Below are 23,443 nucleotides of genomic sequence, written 5' to 3' on the forward strand. Positions count from 1 at the left end.
CTGCCTACAGTGGAATAAACAAGGATCAATAACAATAAGAAAATAGGAAAATTCACAAGTATTTGGAAATTAAACACCACTCTTGAACAATCACTGTGTCCAAAAAGAGGGAATTTTCAAAGTATCTCTAGACACATAAAAACAATAACACAAGGTAACAAAACTTCTGGGATGCAGCAAAAGTAGTATTGATGGGTAATTTTATAAGGATTAATGCCTACATTTTAAAAAGACATATTGCAAATAAACAATCTAATCTTACATCTCAAAGAAGTAGGAAAAAAGAGAAAAAGCTAACACAAAAATCAGCAAAAGGAAATAATAAAGATAGAACAGAAATAAATTAAATAATAAACAGAAAAACAATAGGAAAAAATCAATAAAACTAAGAGTTATGTTTTGAAAGAATAAATGAAATCTACTAACCTTTAACTAGACTACCAAAGAGAAAGAAGATTCAAATCAGTAATGTCAGAAATGGAAGGAGACATTACAGTGGATGCCTCAGAAATAAAAAGAAAAACTATATACCCAAAAATTGGTTAACCTGGTAGAAATGGATAAATTCTTAGAAACATATAACCTACTAAATGGAAGAAAGATGAAATGATGGTGAACATCTTTTCATGTGTCTGTCTACTGGGTATTTACCCCAAAGATACAGATGTAGTGAAAAGAGGGGCCATCTGTACCCCAATGTTCATAGCAGCAGTGGCCACAGTCACCAAACTGTGGAAAGAGCCAAGATGCCCTTCAACAGATGAATGGATAAAGAATATATGGTCCATATATACAATGAAGTATTATACCTCCATCAGAAAGGATGAATACCCAACTTTTGTGTCAACATGGACGGGGCTGGAGGAGATTATACTGAGTGAAATAAGTCAAGCAGAGAGAGTCAATTATCATATGGTTTCACATATTTGTGGCACATAAGGCAGAACACAGGGGACACTGGGAGATGGAGAGGAGAAGTGAGTTGGGGGAAATCAGAGGGGGAGATAAACCACGAGAGACTGGACTCTGAGAAACAAACTGCGGGTTTTGGAGGGGACGGTGGTAGGGGGCTGGATGAGCCTGGTGGTGGGTATTAAGGAGGGCACATATTGCATAGAGCACTGAGGGTGGTTCATGAACAATGAATCTTGGAACACTGAAAAAATAAAATAAAATAAAACTTAAATAAATGAATAAACAAACAAATAAAATAAAATAAGAGAAAAAATCCTAATTTGAAATTCAAGGCTTTCAGGAAAAAATTACAAAGTTACATGATATATGAATGCTTGTCAACTTTGTTTTGCTAACGTACATGTTTAGTGGACAGTTTTTACTAATACAATGCTAAAATGCCAAATTACTTTTTTAAGCAATACTAAGTTACTTTACCTGTAATGCTTTTAGTGTTTCCTTCAATCCTTCTATTTCTTTTTCTTTTATTTCTGTAGCAAGTTGATATTTTCCCTTTAAGTAAAAAAAAAAACTATACTTCAGTACTTTCCAATGTAAATGATATTATAATAGGGAAAATACAAAAGCTCAAAAACCAAAACCTCTACTTTAAAACTAACACTTCACAGCTTTAAACATGGATCTGCTCAACTTACATTCCTGATGACTTCAAAATATAAACTTACGATAAGGCCTTTATAAGATGACACATACCATGAAATGAAAATTATAACAAATCATTTTATCACGATAATATTATAACAAAGATTTATGGAGGCTTCAGTGCATGATAGTATTTACAGAGGCTTCACTGCACAATAACCATTTTATCAACAGAGCATTCCTGAGAGTTTATGGACACTATATAATTATCTAATTACCTAATTCACATAGCTAGAATAAATATATTCTAATAAGTTACAAGTATATTTGTCTTATAAAGATATGAAAGAATTATTTAAAAGGGCTTTGTATATAGTACATTCATTAATACAATAAAAACATGTATTAACTATTAAATAATTAGAGAAAATATTTACTACTAGGTGAATTTCTAGTTCAGAGTTGTATCTTCTTTTCCAACTGGTCTGCATCCAGATGCAAATCATTCAATGTTTATTTAAACAGGTAGTTATACTGAAAAAGCACTAAAAATATACTCAATAGAAATTTTACAGTAGAATAGAAAAAACATTAATTAGGGGGCTGAAGAGATCTGGGATCTAGTCCCAAATTTGCCATTTTAGAATGAGAGCTTCAGCTTCAGCAAGTCATTTTTAATCTTGTTAGGTTTCAGTATTACCCACTGTAAAATGACAGGGGTAACATGATTTCCTTGGCTCTTTTTAATTTCTAAGATTTTAAGCAATTAACAGGCTCCATTAATCTAGTGCTAATCCTCCTTTTCATTGTGAACAATTGGTAATTAAATGCACTTAACTAATCTTTAGCTTATTAAAAAATTAATAAATACCTTTTCTTCTTCCAAGGCACACATCTTCATTTGCAACTAATAAACAATTTTAAAAATTAAAACACAGGTCAGTAAACTGTTAGCAGTGATTTATACTGGTCAGTGACCCTATAAAAATATTTTACATGTCTGTACTACTTGAACTTAATACAATGTGAATGTGCTACCTTTATATTGAGAAAATAAAATAACAAAAGGTATGAAAGGGGGCAAAAAAGCTAGTCACCAAAAGAAATGAGTGATTTAATCACATGATTAGGGATACCAATCATCCTTGAAAATTTAGTCTTTCCTTCCACGATTTTTTTTTCTTAAATGTTTCAACATTTTGCCAACTACTCTTTAATAACATATAACATTTTCTGAAGACACACATTTATGCAGTTAGTAGCATTTGTATTAGCATTGACAGTATTTTCTAAATGTTTTTAAAAGATGCATGTAGCTGACTCATAAATAAACAGTGATATTTTAAGACCGTAACTAGGGTCAACATGCCCAAGAAAACTAATAAAATAGTCTAAGAAACACAAGGATATTGGGTAAAATTATCAAGAAGTCAAATTTTTCTTTGGAACTTCTCACCACATCCCTAATTCACATTCAACAATCGGGAAAAAGAGAAGAGTTGGGAGGGGAGGGGAGGAAAGGAAACAAACCAAGGTGGAGGGGGTAGGGAAGAGCCCAAGAGCACTTTCTCCATTACCCTTTAGATACCCAGATATTCTTGTTTTGCCCAAAGTCCCTTGTGACAAGAGAGACATGGACTTGCCCTCTCCTAGAGAATACTATGTGGTATATTTGGCTTCTGCTTCCTTAGTGTTCAATTAAAATTCCCATAATTTTGAGGTCTGAGGCTAATCTCAGATTAAAAGGAAGAAAATTTATCATCTGCTTAAGTAAATCCACACTATAGTGTGAACTACAAATAACCTCAACCAACTAGTGATTTAATTTATATAGGTGCATTTCTTTTTACGCATTTCTCTCTCTCTCTCTTTTTTTAAGATTTTACTTATCTATTTGACACAGAGAGAGAGAGATCACAAGTAGGCAGAGGGGCAAGCAGAGAGAGAGGGGAAGCAGGCTCTCCGCTGAGCAGAGTCCAATGCGGGACTCGATCCCAGGACCTTGAGATCATGACCTGAGCCGAAGGCAAAGGCTTAACCCACTGAGCCACCCAGGGGCCCTATGCATTTCTCTTTCTAAATATACACACTTGTATGGAGAAAAAGACAAAAAAGAGGGAAAGAAAAGAGAAAGAAAAGGGTGATGCTGGAATGACTATAAGGAAAAAATTTCTTGAGAATATTTTTCATGAGCCGATTTCTTACACTTACAGTTTCTAATGAGGGACTGAAGAGAAATTTGAGGGACTAAGAAGAGCTTTAGAACTCAAAATAACTGAAAGAGTTGTTATTCTTTTTTTTTAATCATATATACGTGTGTGTGTGTGTGTGTGTGTTTGCGCGCGCGCTTTCTCTGCTCTTAGCTGCTGACAGAATTCATGAAGGCCTCAGCGCATGACAGTCACATTTCCTCATCCTTCACATCTCCCTCCTTTCATCTCAGCTTTTCGTCAGTGTTCTATTTCTGGCTTGGGTAAAGGAGGAAAGCAGAAAAGGCAGGATCCTAGGATACTCTAATCAAAGAGAGAAAGGGGAGAAGGAAGAGAAAGAGTAAGAAGGCACACATCAATAACCTAATTTATTTAGAACAGATGGAAATACATCTTCAAGAAAACAGTTTTCCCAATTTCTCCCCTTAACTCACTCATTCTACTACATGTTATTTGTGATTCAAAATAACTTTATCTTCCTGCTTCCACTGTCTTCAGTGAGTATGCCTAATATTCAAATGGGGGGGGTGGATAAATATTTGAAACCGTGGTGTTTATCTATCTTTATAAAATTACCTGCTTTTTAAAAGCTGCCATTGCTTCTTTGTGTTGCTTTGCTAATGTTTCCTTTTGATTCTGAAGAGTTTCCTATTTTTAAAATTATGAAAATTTAATTAAAACAAATTTGAGCACCTTTCAGTTTTAACTTTTAATTAGGTTCAAAATTTAAATAAAAGTTAAACATTTATTGCATACATTATTGAATGCTCTTGAAATGCAACTTTAAACCAATTCTATGATTTTTTTTCCCACCTATCATGGATCAGCATACAATAATTATTCTTTCAGTTTCTTCTTCATGATAAAACACATGTCTTTAAAATTTTAAACTCTAAACATGGTTCAGGGTGCCTAGGTGGCTCAGTCCTTTGTTCAACTATTTTTTTTTTTAAGATTTATTAATTTATTTATTTGACAGAGAGCGAGAGAGAGAGACAGCAAGAGAGGGAGTACAAGCAGGGGGAGTGGGAATGGGAGAAGGAGGCTTCCCGTTGAGGAGGGAGCCTGATGTGGGGCTCGAAATCAGGACCCTGGAATCACGACCCGAGCCAAACGCAGATGCTTAACAACTGAACCACCCAGGCACCCTGTGTCCAACTCTTGATAGCGGGCTCAGGTCATGATCTCAGAGTCATGGGATCAAACCCCACTCGGGGCTCACCCATGCTGAGTCTGCTTGAAATTCTCTCTGCCCCTCCCCTCACCCTGCTTGCACACACTCTCACTCTCTCAAATAAATAAATTTTTAAACACACACACACACACACACACACACACACACACACACTGACCGTGGCTGAGTCCAAAGCTTTCTTCAAGAAAATACTTCATCAAAAGTTATCAAAATTAATAGTCTTAGTATATAAGACGCCTACAGTCTTTTAGTTTCCAAAGAAACCCATTTTATTATCTAAGCACAAATGTTCAGAGGATACAATTCTTTAAATTCATCAAATTTTTTTATAAAATCAAAACCACCATAAGGCATTTTTTAAAATCCACATATATGATTCCATTTTTTTTTCTTCTCTTCTCCCCTTCTTTAATAGAAGCTGTGTGTTCTGTTCTTCAGATTCAAGATGACTTCAAACTTTTTTTTCCTATGTTTAGTGAATAATTTTCACAATTAAACAGAAATTAGATCTAAAAGTGGGAACCACTTTGAATGTTTGTTATTTGATTCCAGGTTTCTAAATATATGTTGATTTACCAACTTAAAAATTTTATCTGATTTCTATTATGATAGTTGGAGTTTGGCTTTCTTGTATAACCTAACATCTGCTCCCTCTATTCTTCCAAAAGAGTTACATAAAAACTGTGACTTAAATCAATCTTCAGTATTTATACTATCATGACTATGCAATGTTTATTCACTGCTCACCCATATAATATACTGTAATTACATTTCTACCTAACAGAGCTTCTTATTTTTCCTGAAGTTAGCAATTATTTTAAAATATTTTAATTCTTGGGGTGCCTGGCTGGCTCAGTCTGAACAGCATGGGATTCTTGGACTCCAGAGTGTGAGTTTAAGCCCTGTGCTGGGCATAAAGATATTAAAAATACAAAATAAACTTTAAAAGAATTTTAATTCTTATAACTTATTTTAAAAAGTAGTAATACCAATTCCCAGATCTGAACCAATGGTTCATAATCTCAAATAAAAAAAAAAAATGAATAGAAAAAGCAAAGTGAAAAGATCCCAGGAATGACAGGAAATCGCAAAATGCACAGGAAGGCAGACAGGTTTAGAAAGGCTGTAGATGTTGGATAAAATCTTTCAGAACCTATTGTCCAGTTTTCTGTGAAAATAAATTAGACTCTAATCCATTCCTGTAAGCAAGGAAAGAATTTATTGAAGACCTCAGGGATAGGTTCTCTGAGGAGTACATTCTCAAGTAAATGTGACCTCTAGCTTCCTCCTTACTTTTTGTGACCAGCCTTAAACCTAGAAATAGGAGATTTCTATTTCTATATTAAGGTTTTAATATGCAACAAAACTGGAATGGGAAATAGCCCCATTACGAGATCTCAAATCCAGATGTTCAAAAAGCCTTTGAACAAAAGCAGAATAAACTGGAGGCCTTACAGATAAAACAACTTAATGTAATGCTCCCACTCTAGTCATCAAGCACTAAAGTAGTGAGCCTCTTGGTAGAGACACTTGTAGATATTTATTATTTAAAAAGGGTGGGGGCACAGGGGAAACACTTTTCTGAACTAGATAAGAAAAATGAAGGGGAAAAAAATCAAGTGGGCAAATCAATGATACTGCTGAAGGCAAATCATGCCCCCAAGTTCTCATTTTATCCTCAAACTTGCAAAGAGAAATTTCTCTAAATATTAAAAGAAACTTTGCAAATACTTTACTTATACCATAAATCCTGCCATCATCACATAACCTTTTCCTCAGAGTCACTGAGCTACTCAGATAGTGAATATCTCTAATAATCCAGAGATACTCCCCACTGTTTCAGCCTCCAACTGTTATCCTTGGATCCTCAAGTGAGACATATTATTTTCCCCTTTTTGACACCACACCCATTAGCATAAGAGAAAGGAATCTACTATGTAAACTGAACTGCAAAATTAAATTCTTCCCTGATTTTTTTTAGATCCCTGAGGATTTTTCTATTGTAATCAGATCACAGCTAATTTAGTTACTGACTTACTGGTACCTTTGCATATGACCAAATTAAGATCTCTTTGAAGTAGCATTCTTTGTTGGCAAAATGTCTTACTGATATTAGCAGCAAACCTCTACCTAACTTCATATAATATCTCTTAAAACCAGAAGTTAAGAACTAGAGCCAATAGTCTAAAAGCCTAATAGAGAAAGGCTCAATCACATTTTATACCAGTCTTCAAACACTGTTGTTTCCCATTCAAGAAACCCAATGGGTAAAGATAAAGATCTGTTCAAGAAAAATAAATAAAATAACCATGGCCCCAATTCTTTGTAGTACTGTGCCCAAATACTGTTTCATCTTTATGTATTTTATCACTGTAAATATACGTTCTGTTTCCCATAATGTCCCTTTAGATCAAGAAGGTGTGACCCGTTTTGTCCTGGGAAAGTCAACAATTTATTTGGATAGCTCTATGCCTCAGGGGTTTACTGAGGAACCTTAAGGAACTTGAATTTCTCTGTAACTGCACTCTTATAGAATACATGGGCAAGTTTTATTGTTCTAAAGATGAGGAGATTCACTGATTCCATTTAACTACTTACTGCTTTAGCTCAAAAGGACATAAAAATTCCCAAAAAAGTTTGGAATTTTGTCAGAATAAAAAAATGCCATCTTTATCATTCACTAATTTATACTGTGATTTGGATCTATTTCTAGACTCTATTGTGTTCTGAGGGATACCTATCCATGTATGCTACACCAAGCTAACTTAATTACTACAGTTCATAAGAATATATTTCAAAACTAGCATAATGGGGCACCTGGGTGGCTCAGTGGGTTAAAGCCTCTGCCTTTGGCTCAAGTCATGATCCCAGGGTCCTGGGATCGAGCCCCGCATTGGGCTCTCTGCTCAGCAGGAGCCTGCTTCTACCTCTCTCTCTGGCTGCCTCGCTGCCTACTTGTGTTCGCTCTCTGTCAAATAAATAAATAAAATCATTAAATAAAAATTTTTAAAAAATAAAAAATTGCGTAGCTATTTTGTTCTGTTCTTTTTCAAAAATTTCCCAGACACTCTTGCACGTTTATTTCCACATAAACCTTAGAACAGCTTAGGTACAGCAAAACACATTCCTGGTATTGGATTGTATTAAACACACTGATTAATTTAAGGATATGGATAACTTTATACTGTTGACTCTAACCAAAAATAAGACATAACTTCATACTTTGAAATCTGCTTGGAGTTTCAGTTTGTACTTGGTGTTTATCTGCTTTTTCTTTCTGCAGAGAAGTTTGAGACCTGTGCCTCATGAAATCCAACTCTAGTTTACTCCTTTTGTATCTGTCTGGTCTCAAAATTCCCATCATTTCTAGTTTGAGCTATCCTCTGTCACTTGAATTCTGATTCTGATATGTCACCTCCAACATCCTATTTCAATACTACCAAATAGTTAAAAGAAGGGGTGCCATCATAACTAAGATTTCAATTTTTAGCTATTAAAATTATTTGGTGGAAAGACAGAAGCACATCAAAAACGCTTCTATATAAATAAGGCCAGAAAGAGAATCGGATCTGATGATACTCGTGGTTTTTTTTTTGTTTTTAGCAGTCTCCACATGCAGCATGGGGCTTGAACCATGACTCTGGGACCAAGAGTCACAGGCTCTACTGACACAGCCAACCAGGTGTCCCTCTGATACTGGGTTGTTGTTGTTGTCACTGTTTTTAAATATTTGGTTACAGTATGTAATAAGAGCCTGGGAAAATAAAGAGGTTTCACTTCTTGGAAAGTATTTTGACTCCTTTATAATACACAATGTGTTTCCCAGACATTAAATAGATCATAGTCGTTTTCAGCATTATTATCAGAAATCTTGGGAAAAAATTTCATTCTTAGTGTTCTGGAGGCCCAAATGTTATTAAAACAATTTTAGTCAGAATTCTCTTGAGACTTTGTTTAAAATGATGCATAATCCCCAAACATGTTTAGGAAATTTTAAAATTCAAACTGCAATTAAGGATTAGAATACCTCTTTAAATAGATGTTAAAAAGACTAATCTGAAATAAAAATTAAAAATACTCGCTTTGGGGTTACCTGGGTGGTTCCATTCATTAAGCATCCAACTCTTGATTTAGGCTTAGGGCCTGATCTCAGGATGGGGAGACTGAGCCCCACATCAGCTCCACGCTCAGAGGAGTCTGCTTGAGTTTCTCTCCCCTCTATTCCTCCCCCACCACTCACGTGCACTCCAGTGTGTGCTCACTCTCTCTAGGGTCAATCTTAAAAAAAAAAAAAAAAAAAAAACCACTCACTTTTTGCCATTTAAGTTCTTGTGTCTCCATGATAATTTTCCCAATCTGCTCTTCATATTGAGTTTCTGCTTCCTAAATAAAAAAGAAAAATGCTTTACATTTCTTCTCTTTCTAGAGAGATAAAAAGAGCATCCTCTCATGCTTACAACAAGAAAAAATCTGGAAAAATTGCAAACTAAATAGACAAACCCATCAGAGAACTGAGGTCCCAGATCATTCAATTAATCCAAACTCTGGATAATTCTCTCCTGCAGGGAAAAGAGAACCACAGCATTTACTTACCTGCGACATAAACGGCTGAGTACCGGTAAGAAAACTCAGCTGAAAGTTCTTAATAAATTGCTAAAGGCAGAACACGGACTAGAGTAAGAATGTGAATTCCCAGGAGCCCCAGAAACAAGGAGGTTTTATACTTTTTACCAGTTGTTTTCCTCCAGGAAGTCCACCAAGTGCTTACTGGGAATGATGGGAAGAATCCAACAACCTGAGAAGCTCTCCCCTGTAGTACTGGCTGGGGAAGAGGAGAGCACCACAACCCATTTTCCCTATTTTCCCTACAGACCAAGAATCTTAATCTGTAAGGGAAAGGGCAACAACAATGATCCTTAAGAACACTAGCGGAAACTTTCCACAGCTGAAAAAGGGACTGTGATACCTAGACAGAACAGTCTTCCCATCTCCCTTAAGGAACAAGAGCCTAATCTACAGGGGGAGGGGCAATAAAAACTACAGCATGAGAGCTCCTGTGGAAAGCCACTGCAGCTGGAAGCAGGCTAGGAAAATAAAATAACAGCTCAATGGGGTGGGGGGTGGCACAGAAAAACAGCAGGAATACAGTAGGCCCAGCATTAAAAACAAAAGAAGGAACAGAACTTTTGTGAGGACCTCAGCCTTAGACAGAGTTTCGCCTAAGAATTGAAGCTTAATAAAGTCAGAGAATACCCGAATTCCCCCACCCCACAGCCACTACCAGACAAACAAGCATCAAATAAAAAGAACAGGAAGATCACCTGGGAAGACTGCAAAGGCACAAAGGGAAGACCCAAAGTCAAGAAACAAGGCCCAAAGCCAAGCAGGAAGGAGTTATTTACAAAAATCCTTTGATTTTGTTTAAAATCATATAACACTCCTAAAAGAGCTGACACCATAAATACAAGGTATCACTAGAAAAATCTGAAACTTCTGTTAAAAAATTCAACAGACTAAGAAACAAACTGAGGGTTCTGGAGGGGAGGCGGGTTGGGGAGGTGGGGTGAGCCTGGCGCTGGGTATTAAGGAGATCATGTATTGTATGGAGCACTGGGTGTGGTGCATAAACAGTGAATCCTGGAACACTGAAAAAATTAAATTAAATTAAAAAAAATTCAACAGGAAGACTTGAAAAGTACCTATATACAGTGTTGAAGGTATTCCCCAACAAACATAGAGAGAGTCCCTCTGTAAAACCTGGGAATTGTTTTTTTTTTCTTTTGGCTCCTGGTATTTAAGGAAATCTCTGCCAAACAAAGCCCTAGCTGATCATTAAATTAAGAGCACAATGACTTCGGTGGCCACACAGGACAGAAACAGCAGACTTCACAAAATTTTTTCAGAAAAATTACTAAACAATGACAACAAACAACCCTGGGGAGGGAGAATATCGGATTTCCAGAGTTGCCACATATTCAAAATGTCCATATCCACTTCTCAACAAAAAATACCAAGCATACAAAGAAACAAAGTGTGATCCATACACAGCCTCCCACCCCCCACCCCCCCACCCCCACCCCCCCCCCCCCCGCACGCCCCCCGCCCCCAGGGCAAAAAAAAAAAGTTAAAAAGAACTGGAGCAAATGCAGACAAGGCACTTACTAGACAAAGACTTTAACATCAACAATTTAAATACGCTCTAAGAACTAAAAGAAACAATGTACAAAGATACTGCAACCATTAAAAAGTTAATAAGGGAATGCTACAAACAATTTTATGCTTATAAATTTGACAACTTACAGAAATGGACTAATTCTTCAAAACCCCAAACTACCAAACCTCATCCAAAGTGATACGGACAATCCAAATAGCCCTATAACTACTAGTTAAAAAGCTCCCCAAAAAATCAATGTCCAAGCCCACATGGTTTCACCTTTAGATAATTCTACCAAACATATAAATAATTAACACCATTTTATACAGTCTTTTCCAGAAAGAGGAAGGAACACATCATAACTCATAAGGCCTGTGTACTATGACACCAAAACTAGACAAAGACAGTACCAAAAGAAAAAAAAAAGAAAACTAAGACCAATATCTCTCACAAGTTTTTTTTTTAAAGATTTTATTTATTTATTTGACAGAGAGAAATTACAAGTACACTGAGAGGCAGGCAGAGAGAGAGAGAGAAGGAAGCAGGCTCCCTGCCAAGCAGAGAGCCCGATGCAGGACTCGATCCCAGGACCCTGAGATCATGACCCGAGCCGAAGGCAGCAGCTTAACCCACTGAGCCACCCAGGCGCCCCTCTCTCACAAGTTTTGATGGAAAAATCTTCAACAACATATCAGCTAATGGAATCCAACAATGTATAAAATGTTATACACCATCACCAAGTAGAATTTATTCTAGATATATAAGGCTGATTCAACAACAATATTAAGTTGATATATCTCACCATATAAATATGCTAAAGAAAAATCACATGACCATCATAATTAACACAGAAAAGACAACTGACAAAACCCAACACTCATTCATAATAAAAACTCTCAGCCAGTTTGGAGAGAGAATTACCTCAATTTCATAAAATGTCCTCATAAAAACACTATACTTAACACCATATTTAATGATAAAAGACTGGATGGATGGAAAGGCAAAGAAAGGAAAAAAGGAACGAGAAGAGAAAGAGAGGAGAGAAAAAAAAGGAGGAAGGAAACAAATCACACAGAAATAAACTGTCTCTATTTGTACATGACATGGTCATATACATGGAAAACCCCAAAGAATCTATAAAAAATCTACCAGAACTAATAACTGAGTTCAACAAGGTCTCAGGATACATCATCAACACCCAAACTATCCTGGTTCTATACAGTAACAATAAAAATGCAGAAAACAAAATTAAAAACACAATATAATTTATAATCACCCCAGAGAAAATGAAATATATAGATGTATCTGTATGCTAACAGACACAACAACATGGATGAATTTAAAACATCACGCTGAGTGAAAGAAGCCTTACCTAAAAGAGTACATATGTATGATTCCATTTATATGAAATGTCAGAAAAAACAATACTAATTGACAGTGGAAAATAATCAAAAGAGGGTTGCCTCCTGGGGAGGAAGTAAGGGTAGAACTGGCCTGGGTAGACAGAAACACTTTATATCTTGATAAGGGTTATATTTCACAGATGTATGCATCTTATCAAATCCCAAAACAGCTGGATTGAAAATGTGCAAGATACTGCTTTCTTTACATGGGCCTGGTTAAATGAGTTCTGTGATCTTACTGTGATTTAGATATTCTAAGCACTTTTTATGTATTAATTCAATCATAAGTATAATTTTTCAAGGTAAGTACTCTTATTATCATCATTTTATAAATGCTAGGTTAGCAAGAGAACAGGTAACTCACCTAAATGCACACAGCAGCTAACGAGCAGAGCTAGTATTTGAATCTAGATGATCTGTCTCCAGAGCCTCTTAAACATGCCATTTTATTACCTTTAAGATTCTGGGTGCCATAGGACAGTATGGATTGTTATGATACACTCCTTTCCTTCAAAAACCTCAGAATTTAATCTTCATATCCCACAGAAGATAGACATTCAAAATCAAATTACCTAGTTTAAATATACAAATACATTCTGGTATTCTGCAGAACATTTCAAAATAACAACTAGAAATATTTGTTGTATAGAAAAACAAAAGCATTAAGAATTGCTATGAATGGTCTTAGAATATTTTTCTATTTCAGAAATCTTTATAATAGACTAAGTTGAGTAATATGAAAACAGTAGCTTTAATACCAATTAGGAAAGAGGTTCTTTAAAATATGAACTTTTAGGCTATTCCATGCATATTAATGATATTTATCTTGAATACTTTGTAGCTAATCAAACTAAGAAACTATCTGAAAGAATGATTAGTATTTTATTAGACCACGTAAGAAACTGAATTGCGCAATTTCGTAGGAGGTAGATTATGAGTTTGAAAAGGAGAACAGAAGTATCCAGTTACAGTTTTGGCTGCTTGGACATGTGCCTGCTGTATGTACTATGTCCCTGAATCTGTTCAGGGTCAAGAATTGAAGAGGCCTGACCAATACACAGCACATCTTGTAAAACTACAGCCTGAAGCAAGCATTTTTAAAAAAAGCATGACACTTTCTAAAGGTTATAAAGAATAAATAAACCATCAAATTACTCTTCTTTTATTGTTTTTATAAAAACACTTAAATCCTTGTAGTCCTAAGGCAGATAATAAAAAATAAACACTTCTAAGATTCTATATTCTTAGATACTTTATTGAAGTTACAGATGGGATTTTCTCACCAAATTTAATAGATTTTTCTCATTGACAGTAAGGATTTTTATTAATAACTTTTAAAAGCTGCTTAAAGAACTAATGAAAGATAAAAATGAAAAGTTCCAATAAAAAGATAATAATGTTTAATATAAAACATGTAGTAAAATTAAAATCTTAATATAGTAAAAGTATATTATACTGTCACCTTTCAGCATTGTAGATCACACCCATTTTATCAGTTTTCCATGATATAGAGATATATATTCTATAAATCATTATAATTATAAAGGGGTATGATTCTACTCATAGCATAAACAATTTTATGGGGCACTGAAATGCTGCTTAATGTTATTTACCACATATTATACCATTAATTATACCCAGTTTTCCTTCACAATTTCCTTAGCAAATCATTGCTATTTTGGAATACCGAAATTTCCTCTGGCTTTAATTTATTGCTAATTTGAAATTCTAAGATTTCCTTCTGTTCATATATTTAATAAATCTAATGCATCCTTTCTCTGAACTCCCATACTACTTTCTCCATAACTCTATTATCACACATAATATATACTATGTGAGAATATAGTAATTCATTTGCATGGTTAATTAACTGAACATTAAATTTCAAATTCTCAAAGGGCAAGACTGAGTAATGGTTTTTCAAAGGTTACCAAATGAATGCATATTTTAAAAGTGAAAGTTCTATGGTAGAGCTCTTTTATCCCCACTGTATAGATGATTTGCCTGAGAAATATAGTTTGTTTAAAAACTTTCAACCTACTTTCTACTTTTACAATCTGATAGATTTCATATTAAAGTCTGGATTTCTCGTTTCTCTTCAGTAATTGGAAGAACTGATAATACAGAGCCCATTATTCTATATGGCAACACGTTCTCGGAGCTGAATGGCAAATACAAGTTTAACTGAAGACAAAGGCTCTCCAGTTCAACACAATTCCTAGCCTATCCATATCACATGCAAACTACCCGAATCCTGAAAGAAAATGAATTTGTGACCCCTCTTCCACTGGTTCATCTCCACTCATCCTAATACCCTAGTAGGTTAGATGAAAGGCCAAGGAGCTAACTCATCAGTTATTATGTAATCTGATAAGGAAATCAACAGAAATGTTGTTGCTAACATCTAAAAAACATACATTATTGATTCAATGTAAACTAATCTGTTGACTCAGATTATTTATGTAAAGATTGATTTAAAACATTCAAATTTTTTCTAAAATATCATCACCAATTTAGGTTGATATGGAAAAAAATTAGTAACTTTGTTAATGACAGCATAGTTAGGTACTTAAATACAGTTTAGTGGAGTAAGAAAGTCTCTTTCTTTGACTTTTATTATCTTTTATATTTCGCTTCTTTAAAGAAACTTTACTATCTAACCCTTTACAGTCTGGCCCAATTTTATGTTGACTGCATTAGTCCAGTTAATTTATTATATATATTAATGGAAGAGATTTAGACAAGGAGTAGGAAGATCAGAGTACGAGTCTCTTAAAAGCTCTGGGTTTTGGGTTGGATTACAAGTTATCTCAAGTCACTTCCACCTCTAAAATTCTATAATCTCATGATCCTGAAAAAAAGACTGATCACCACAAGATGCAACCAGAGAGGGAGACAAACCATAAATAAGACTCTTAATCTCAAGAAACAAACTGAAGGTCTGCATCCATTGACAGGACCATGTGGTTCTTCTCTCTTCTGTTACTGATTTGTTCTATAACACTGATTGATTTGTGAATGTTGAACCATCCTTGTAACCCAGGGATGAATCCCACCTGGTCATGGTAGATAATCTTTTTAATGTGCTGTTGGATCCTGTTTGCTAGGATTTTGTTGAGAATCTTAGCATCCATATTCAATAGGGATATTGGTCTGAAATTCTCCTTTTTGGTGGGGTCTTTGGTTTGGGGATCAGGGTAATGCTGGCTTCATAAAAAGAGCCTGGAAGTTTTCCTTCTGCTTCAATTTTTTGAAACAGCCTCAGGAGAATAGATGTTATTTCTTTTTTGAAAGTTTGGAAGAATTCCCCAGGGAATCTGTCAGGTCCTGGGCTCTTGTTTTTTGGGAGGTTTTTGATCACTGCTTCAATCTCCTTACTAGATATCAGTCTATTCAGGTTGTCAATTTCATCCTGGTTCAATTTTGGGAGTTTATAGTTTTCCAGGAATGCATCCATTTCATCTAGGTTGCTTAGCTTATTGGAATATAACTGTTGATAATAAATTCTGATGATTGTTTCTACTTCCTTGGTGTTAGTTGTGATCTTTCCCTTTTCATTCATAATTTTATTAACTTGAGCGTTCTCTCTTCTCTTTTGGATTAGTGTGGTCAATGGTTTATCGATCTTATTGATTCTTTTAAAAAACCAGCTTCTAGTTTCATTGATAAGTTCTACTGTATCTCTAGTTTCTACCTCATTGATCTCTGCTCTAATCTTGATTATTTCCCATCTTATGTGTGGAGTTGGTTTGATTTGTTGTTGATTCTCCAGTTCTTTAAGGTGTAGAGAGAGCTGGTGTATTCTGGATTTTTCAATTTTTTTGAGGGAGGCGTGGATGGCCATGTATTTCCCCCTTAGGACCACCTTTGCTGTATCCCATGGGTTTTGGACCGAAGTGTCTTCATTCTCATTGGTTTCCATGAATTGTTTAAGTTCTTCTTTTATCTCCTGGTTGATCCAAGCATTCTTAAGCAAGGCGGTCTTTAGCTTCCAGGTGTTTGAGTTCCTTCCAAACTTTTCCTTGTGATCAAGTTCCAGTTTCAAAACACTGTGATTCAAGAATATGCAGGGAATAATCTCAGTCTTTTGGTATCAGTTGAGTCCTGATTTGTGACCCAGTCTGTGGTCTATTCTTCAGAAGGTTCCATGTGCACTTGAGAAGAATGAGTATTCTGTTGTTTCAGGGTGGAATGTTCTGTATAGATCTATGAGGTCCATCTGGTCCAATGTGTCATTCAATGCTCTTGTTTCTTTTGATTTTCTGCTTCAATGATCTGTCTATTACTGAGAGAGGCGTGTTAAGATCTCCTACTATTAACGTATTCATATCAATATGACTCTTTATCTTGATTAATAGTTTTCTTGTGTAATTGGCTGCTCCCATATTGGGGGTGTAGATATTTACAATTGTTAGATCATCTTGGTGGATAGTCCCTTTAAGAATAATGTAGTGTCCTTCTGTATCTCTGACTACAGTCTTTAGTTTAAAATCTAATTTATCTGATATGAGAATCGCTACCCTGGCCTTCTTTTGAGGTACATTGGCATGAAAGATGCTTCTCCATCTCTTCACTTTCAGTCTTTGTGTATCCTTAGGTTCGAAATGGGTCTCTTGTAGACAACATATGGATGGGTCCTGTCGTTTTATCCAATCTGCAACCCTGTGTCATTTTATGGGTATATTTAGGCCATTCACATTGAGAGTGATTATTGATAGATACGTTCTTATTGACATCATGTTACCTTTGAAGTCGTTCTTTCTGTAGATTGTCTCTATATTTCTGCTCAATGCTATTCTTAGGATTTTTCCTCTTTTACAGAACCCCCCTTAATATTTCCTGCAGTGTCGGCTTGGTGGTCGCATACTCTTTTAAGCCTTGCCGGTCTTGGAAACTCTTTATCTCTCCATCTATTTTGAATATCAGTCTTGCTGGATAAAGTATTCTTGGCTGCATGTTCTTCTCATTTAGTACCCTGAATATATCTAGCCAGTCCTTTCTGGCTTGCCAGCTTTCTGTGGACAGGTCTGATGTTATTCTGCTGGGCTTTCCTCTGTACATAAGGAGCCTCTTTGTCCTAGCGGTTTTCAAGAGATTGTGTCTACAATTATGATTTCTCAATTTTACTATCAGGTGCCTTGATTTTTTTTGGAATCTATAATCTTGGGGGGAGACCATTCTGCCTCTAGTACATGAACACTGGTTCCATTCACGAGACTGTGAAAATTTTCATGAACTTGTTCCACTATATCTTCTAGACTTCTTTCTTTCTCCTCCCCTTCAGGGATTCCAATAATTCTGATGTTGGAATGTTTCATGGCATCATTTATTTCCCTGATTCTGTTTTCATGGCTTCTAAGCTATTTGTTCCCGGCTTCCTCCTGATCCTTTCTCTCTATCTGTTTGTCCTCCAGATCACTAATTCTATCTTCTGTCTCAGTTACCCTAGCTTTTAGAGAATTTAGATTAGATTGGAACTCATTGAGAGCATTGTGAACATCATCCCTGGTAGCTTTCAGTTCTGCCTAACATTGTGAACATCATCCCTGGTGGCTTTCAGTTCTGCCCTAATCAATTCCGTTTGGTCATCCATGGCTTTCTCCAGCCTAGCTATTGCCTGGATAATTGTTAGCCTGAATTCTCTTTCCGACATATTGTCTATGTTGATAGCCATTAGCTCTGTTGCAGAAGGCCCATCCTCTGTATTTTTCTTCTGTTGGGCATTCCTCCTCCTAGTCATTTTGGTGAGAGATGGCTGAATGGATGTAGATGGATGTATCTACTGTGATGCAGTCAAGGTGCACCCTGGAACGCTTCTGAGCAATCAGGATTCCCCACCCAAATGAGAGATAAAAGAAAAGAAAAAGAAAAAAAAGAGAGAGACAGAAAAAAAAAGGGAAGATAAAGAGAAGGTTCAGCCCAAATGGGCCCCAAGGTAAGATTTATGATGTATACAAGCAAAAACAGACAAACAAAAAGGCTGATAAAAGTATATGACAAGAGAAAAAAATTATATATATATATATATTTATATTTATATATACAAAAAGGCTGATAAAAGTATATGACAAGAGAAAAAAATTATATATATATATATTTATATATATATATATATAAATATATATATAAAAGCAAAAAAAAAAGAACCTCGTCAAAAAGAACCCCAAGTATAAGATTTATATACTATCAGGACAAACACAAATACACAGAAACCATGGCAGAAGAAAAAGATGGGAGAGTGGTTATAAATTCTCAGTGTGGGTGATGAAGGTTATTTTGATTCTTCCTGGATGTATCTTGATATCTTTGTTAAAGGACTCAACCTTCCTAAGATAAAGGGGGATTAAAAATTAGTTTACTGGGGCACCTAAGTGGCTCAGTTGGTTAAGTGACTGCCTTCGGCTCAGGTCATGATCCCAGGGTCATGGGATCGAGTCCCGCATGGGGCTCCCTGCTCAGTGGGGAGCCTGCTTCACCCCCTCTCTCTGCTGCTCCTCCCCCTGCTTGTGCTCTCCCTCTTGCTTCTCTGTCAAATAAATAAATAAAATCTTTTTTTAAAAAATTGGTTTACCTATAGGGGTAGCACTGATTGGGGAAAGGGGATCACCTTGAAGTTTAACTCTATATGAATATTAAAAAATAAAAATAAGGGGCACCTGGGTGGCTCAGTGGGTTAAAGCCTCTGCCTTCGGCTCAGGTCATGATCCCAGAGTCCTGGGATCGAGCCCCGCATCGGACTCTCTGCTCAGCGGGGAGCCTGCTTCCCCCTCTCTCTCTCTCTGCCTTCCTCTCTGCCTACTTGTGATCTCTGTCTGTCAAATAAATAAATAAAATTTTTTTTAAAAATTTAAAAAATAATAAACTAAACTAAAATTTTTTTTTAATTTAAAAATAGAAAAGCAAAAGAAAAACACGGGTATATGTATCAAAAAGTTTAGGTTAAAAGGTTATTATGGAATTTGATATACTGTACATCTCACTGTGATGGTAAGTAGGTTAAAAAATTATCTATATTAAAAAAAAAAAATGAACCAGAATAGTGGGAACGAATCAAAAACAAAAGTTGTATCTATGAAGTAGTGGTGGTTGTTCTCTTGTTGTTTCCCCCCCCCCCTTTTCTTTCCTGGTTTGTTCTCTGGGGGAGGGGCCTGCCCTGTGGGTTTTCAGACAATGTTCCCTGAGTTAAGTCCTCCCACCCTCCTCAAGGGGGTGGCCTCTGAGGAAACCGGTTTTTCAGGCTTTTGTTCTCTGGAGGTTTTTATGTTTGTTCGTTTCTTTTCTCTTGCCTTGACAGTTTTTGATGGTTTTTGGAGATTTAGAGGAAAGCAAACTGCACCGCGACCTCCCTCTCAGAGAGAAGCCTCAGTCTGTTTCCCTCTGGGTCTCCAGAGCACATTAAGTTCCCCCTCAGCCACTGGCAGAGCAGGTTCCGAGTCACGGTCCCTGGGGACACAGGAACTCCTGCTTGTACCCAAAACCACCACAGCGGCGGCTGTCTGGGCAGCTCCAGACCACCAGAGAGGTTCCAAGCAGCGATCGCACGCTGAGATTTTTCCCGCTGGCCCGGGCTGGGAGTGCCTGGTCTTTCCTGGTCTGAGAGCACCGGGCTGGCACCTGCACGCACCTCTCACAGGGGAGGGTGTGGGCGCTCGTGTCTCAAGCTCTGATAGTATAGCATGGTGTTCTGCCGGCTGGCGAGGGTCCCAGCCCCTCACGGGAGCCGGACGCTGGCAGCTCGGAGACCAAGACCTAGTTTCTCCACAGCACTCTCTCTGGCTCAGTGCCAGGGGTGGCTGTCCTGGGTCCAGGGACTAAAGCCCCTGGCCCTAACCACCCCGATTCCCACAATTTCCCCCCACGATCCTCTGCTCTTTTTGAGTGCTTTCAACCAGACTCTAAGTTAATGCTGGTCCCCAGAAGCAGGGCACTCTCATATTACTTTCCAATGGGTCGCCTCTGGTGGCTCCCTCCCCCTTTTATCTTTCAATATCAGTCTGACGTTCCCACTCGCTTTACCTGCCCACTGGAGTCTTCTGCCCCCATAGAGATCCAGATGTGTATAATTCTGATCTCAGGCTGATTTCATGGGTGATCGGAGTTCTTTAGTAGGTAATCAGCTCACTTTAGGGTACAGGTTGAAACGGCGCCTCCTCCTACTTCCCTGCCATCTTGTCTCCCCTCCTACAACATACATTCTTAATAAAAATTTTCAACAAAGTGAGTTTAGAAGCAACACACCTCAACATAATAAAGGCCATATTTGAAAAACCCACAGATAACATCATATTCAATGGTGAAAAACTGAGAGCTTTTCCTCTAAGATTAGGAAAAAGACAAAGATGTCCACTCTCATCACTTTTATTCTACATAGTACTGGAAGTCTTAGCCACAGCAATCAGACATGAAAAAGGAAGAAAATTCATCAAAACTGGTAAGGAAAAGTAAAACACTCATTATTTGCAAATAACAAGATACTATTTACAGAAAACCTGAAAGACTCCATCAAAAAACTACTAGAACTGTTACATGAATTCAGTAAAATTGAAAGATACAAAATCGATCTCTGTATACCAATTAATGAAATAGCAGAAAGAGAAATTAAGGAAAAAATCCCATTTATAATTACATCAGAAATCATAAAATACCTTAAAATAAATTTAGCCAGAAAACTAGAAAACATTAATGAAAAAAACTGAAGACAACAAAAGCAAATGGAAAGATACTCAGTGCTCATGGGTTGAAAGAATTAAAATTGTTAAACTGTCCATACTACTCAAAGGAATCTACAGATCCAGTGCAATCCCTATCAAAATACTAACAGCATTTTTCACAGAATGAGAACAAACAATACTAAAATTTGTATGGAACCACAATAGACCCTGAATAGCCAAAGCAATCTTGAGAAAAAACAAAGCTGGACGTATAACAATCCCACATTTCAAGATATACTACAATGCTGTATCAAAATATATAATATTTTATTATTTATAATATTTATATATTATATATATTATATATTATTTATATTTATATATTATTTATAATATTTTATTTTATATATAAAATATATAATCAAAATAGTATGGTATTGGCACAAAAACAGTTACATAGTCCAACAGAATCAAACAGAAGCCTAGGGCACCTGGATGGCTCAGTCGGTTAAGTATCTGCCTTCAGCTCAGGTCATGATCCCAAGGTCCTGAGATTGAGTTGATACTGGGCTCCCTGCTCAGCAGGGAGTCTGCTTCTCCCTCTACCCTCCCCCCACCCTGCACATTTTCTCCCTCTCTCTCTCTCTCAAAAAAAAAAAAAGAGAGTTCCTAGAAATAAACCCAATCAATATATGGTCAATTAATCTTCAGCAGGGTGGGGCAAGAATATACAATGAGGAAAAGATAGTCTCCTCAATAATGTTGGGAAAACTGGACAGCTACATGCAAAAGAATGAAACTGGACCACTTTCTAATACCATACATGAAAGTAAACTCAAAATGGATTAAAGACCTAACCCTGAGACTTGAAACCATAAAAGTCCTAGAAGAAAACATATGTAATTGGCCTGGATTTTGGCCTTAGCAACGTTTTTCTAGACATGTCTCCTCAGGCAAGGGGAAAAAAGTAAACTATTGGGACTACAATAAAATAAAAAGCTTCTATATAGGGAAGAAAACATCAACAATACTAAAAGGCAACCTACTGAATAAGAGTAGATATCTGCAAATGATATATCTGAAAAAGGGTTAATATCCAAAATATAAAGAACTTACACAGTATTATATGATGACAGATGGTAGCTACACTCGTGGTGAGCACAACTTGTCAAATCACTATGTTGTACACCTGAAACTAATGAAACACTGTGTGCCAACTATGCTTCAATTAAAAAAAAAAGAATACATACAACTCAATGCCAAAAAAATAATTAAATTGAAGATGGGCAGAAGACCTGAACATTTTTCCAAAGAAGACATGGAAATGACCAACAGACACATGAAAAGATGTTCAACATCATTAATCAACAGAGAAATGCAAACCAAAACCACAATGACATATCAACTTACACTTGTCAGAACACCTAGAATCAAAAAGACAAGAAATGACAAGTGTTGGTGAGGATGTGGAGGAAAAGGAACTCTTGCTTTTGATGGAAATGTAAACTGGTGCAGCTGCTACAGAAAACAGTAAGGAGATACCTCAAAAAATTAAAAATTGTAGGGGCACCTGGGTGGCCCAGTGGGTTAAAGCCTCTGCCTTCAGCTCAGGTTGTGATCCCAGGGTCCTGGGATCCACAATGGGCTCTCTGCTCAGCAGGGAGCCTGCTTCTTCCTCTCTCTCTGCCTGCCTCTCTGTCTACTTGTGATCTTTGTCTGTCAAATAAATAAATAAAATCTTTTAAAAAATTAAAAATTGTAGTACTGTAAGATCCTGTAATTCCATTACTGGGTATTTACCTAAAGAAAACAAAAACACTAATTCAAAAAGACAGATACACCATGATGTTTACTACAGCATTATTCACAATAGCCAAGTCATAGAAGCAACCCAAGTTCCCACTAATAGGTGGATAATGAAAATGTGGTATGTGTTTACAATGGAATATTACACAGCCATAAACAAGAATGAGATCTTGCCATTTGGGACAATGTGGATGGGCTTAAGGGTACTATGCTAAGTGAAATAATTCAGATACAGAAAGACAAGTGCCATAGAATTCCACTTACATGTGGGGTCTAAAAACAAAACAAATGAACAAAGAAACAAACAAACAGACTCTTCAATACAAGAACAAACTGGTGTTTGCTAGAGGAGAAGCGGGTGGACAGATGGGTGAAATATATAAAGGAAATTAAGAAATATTAAACTTCCAGTTATAAAATAAGTCACGCACATGAAAATTACAGCATGAGGAAGATAGTCAATAATA

At 36.4% G+C, this 23,443-nt stretch overlaps 1 protein-coding gene across 6 annotated transcripts in view; it reads right to left on the bottom strand.

The window, feature by feature from the left end:
- Window positions 1-23,443, bottom strand: part of CCDC73 (coiled-coil domain containing 73) — a 139,180-nt gene that overhangs the window by 82,420 nt on the left and 33,317 nt on the right. For 4 of the 6 annotated variants that reach the window (XM_032357594.1, XM_032357592.1, XM_032357593.1 and 1 more), the window contains exons 3-6: window positions 9,274-9,345; window positions 4,344-4,415; window positions 2,429-2,464; window positions 1,393-1,467 (exon numbers count right to left, since the gene is read on the bottom strand). In XM_032357594.1, the coding sequence (XP_032213485.1) occupies window positions 1,393-1,467; window positions 2,429-2,464; window positions 4,344-4,415; window positions 9,274-9,345 (255 nt within the window). Of the gene's footprint in view, window positions 1-1,392; window positions 1,468-2,428; window positions 2,465-4,343; window positions 4,416-9,273; window positions 9,346-12,883; window positions 13,058-23,443 lie in introns of those variants that run through there. The other 2 variants (XM_032357597.1, XM_032357595.1) reach the window with 2 other exon arrangements.

Source organism: Mustela erminea, chromosome 9 (genome assembly GCF_009829155.1).
Source record: "Mustela erminea isolate mMusErm1 chromosome 9, mMusErm1.Pri, whole genome shotgun sequence".
In the NCBI taxonomy this organism is placed as follows: domain Eukaryota; kingdom Metazoa; phylum Chordata; class Mammalia; order Carnivora; family Mustelidae; genus Mustela; species Mustela erminea.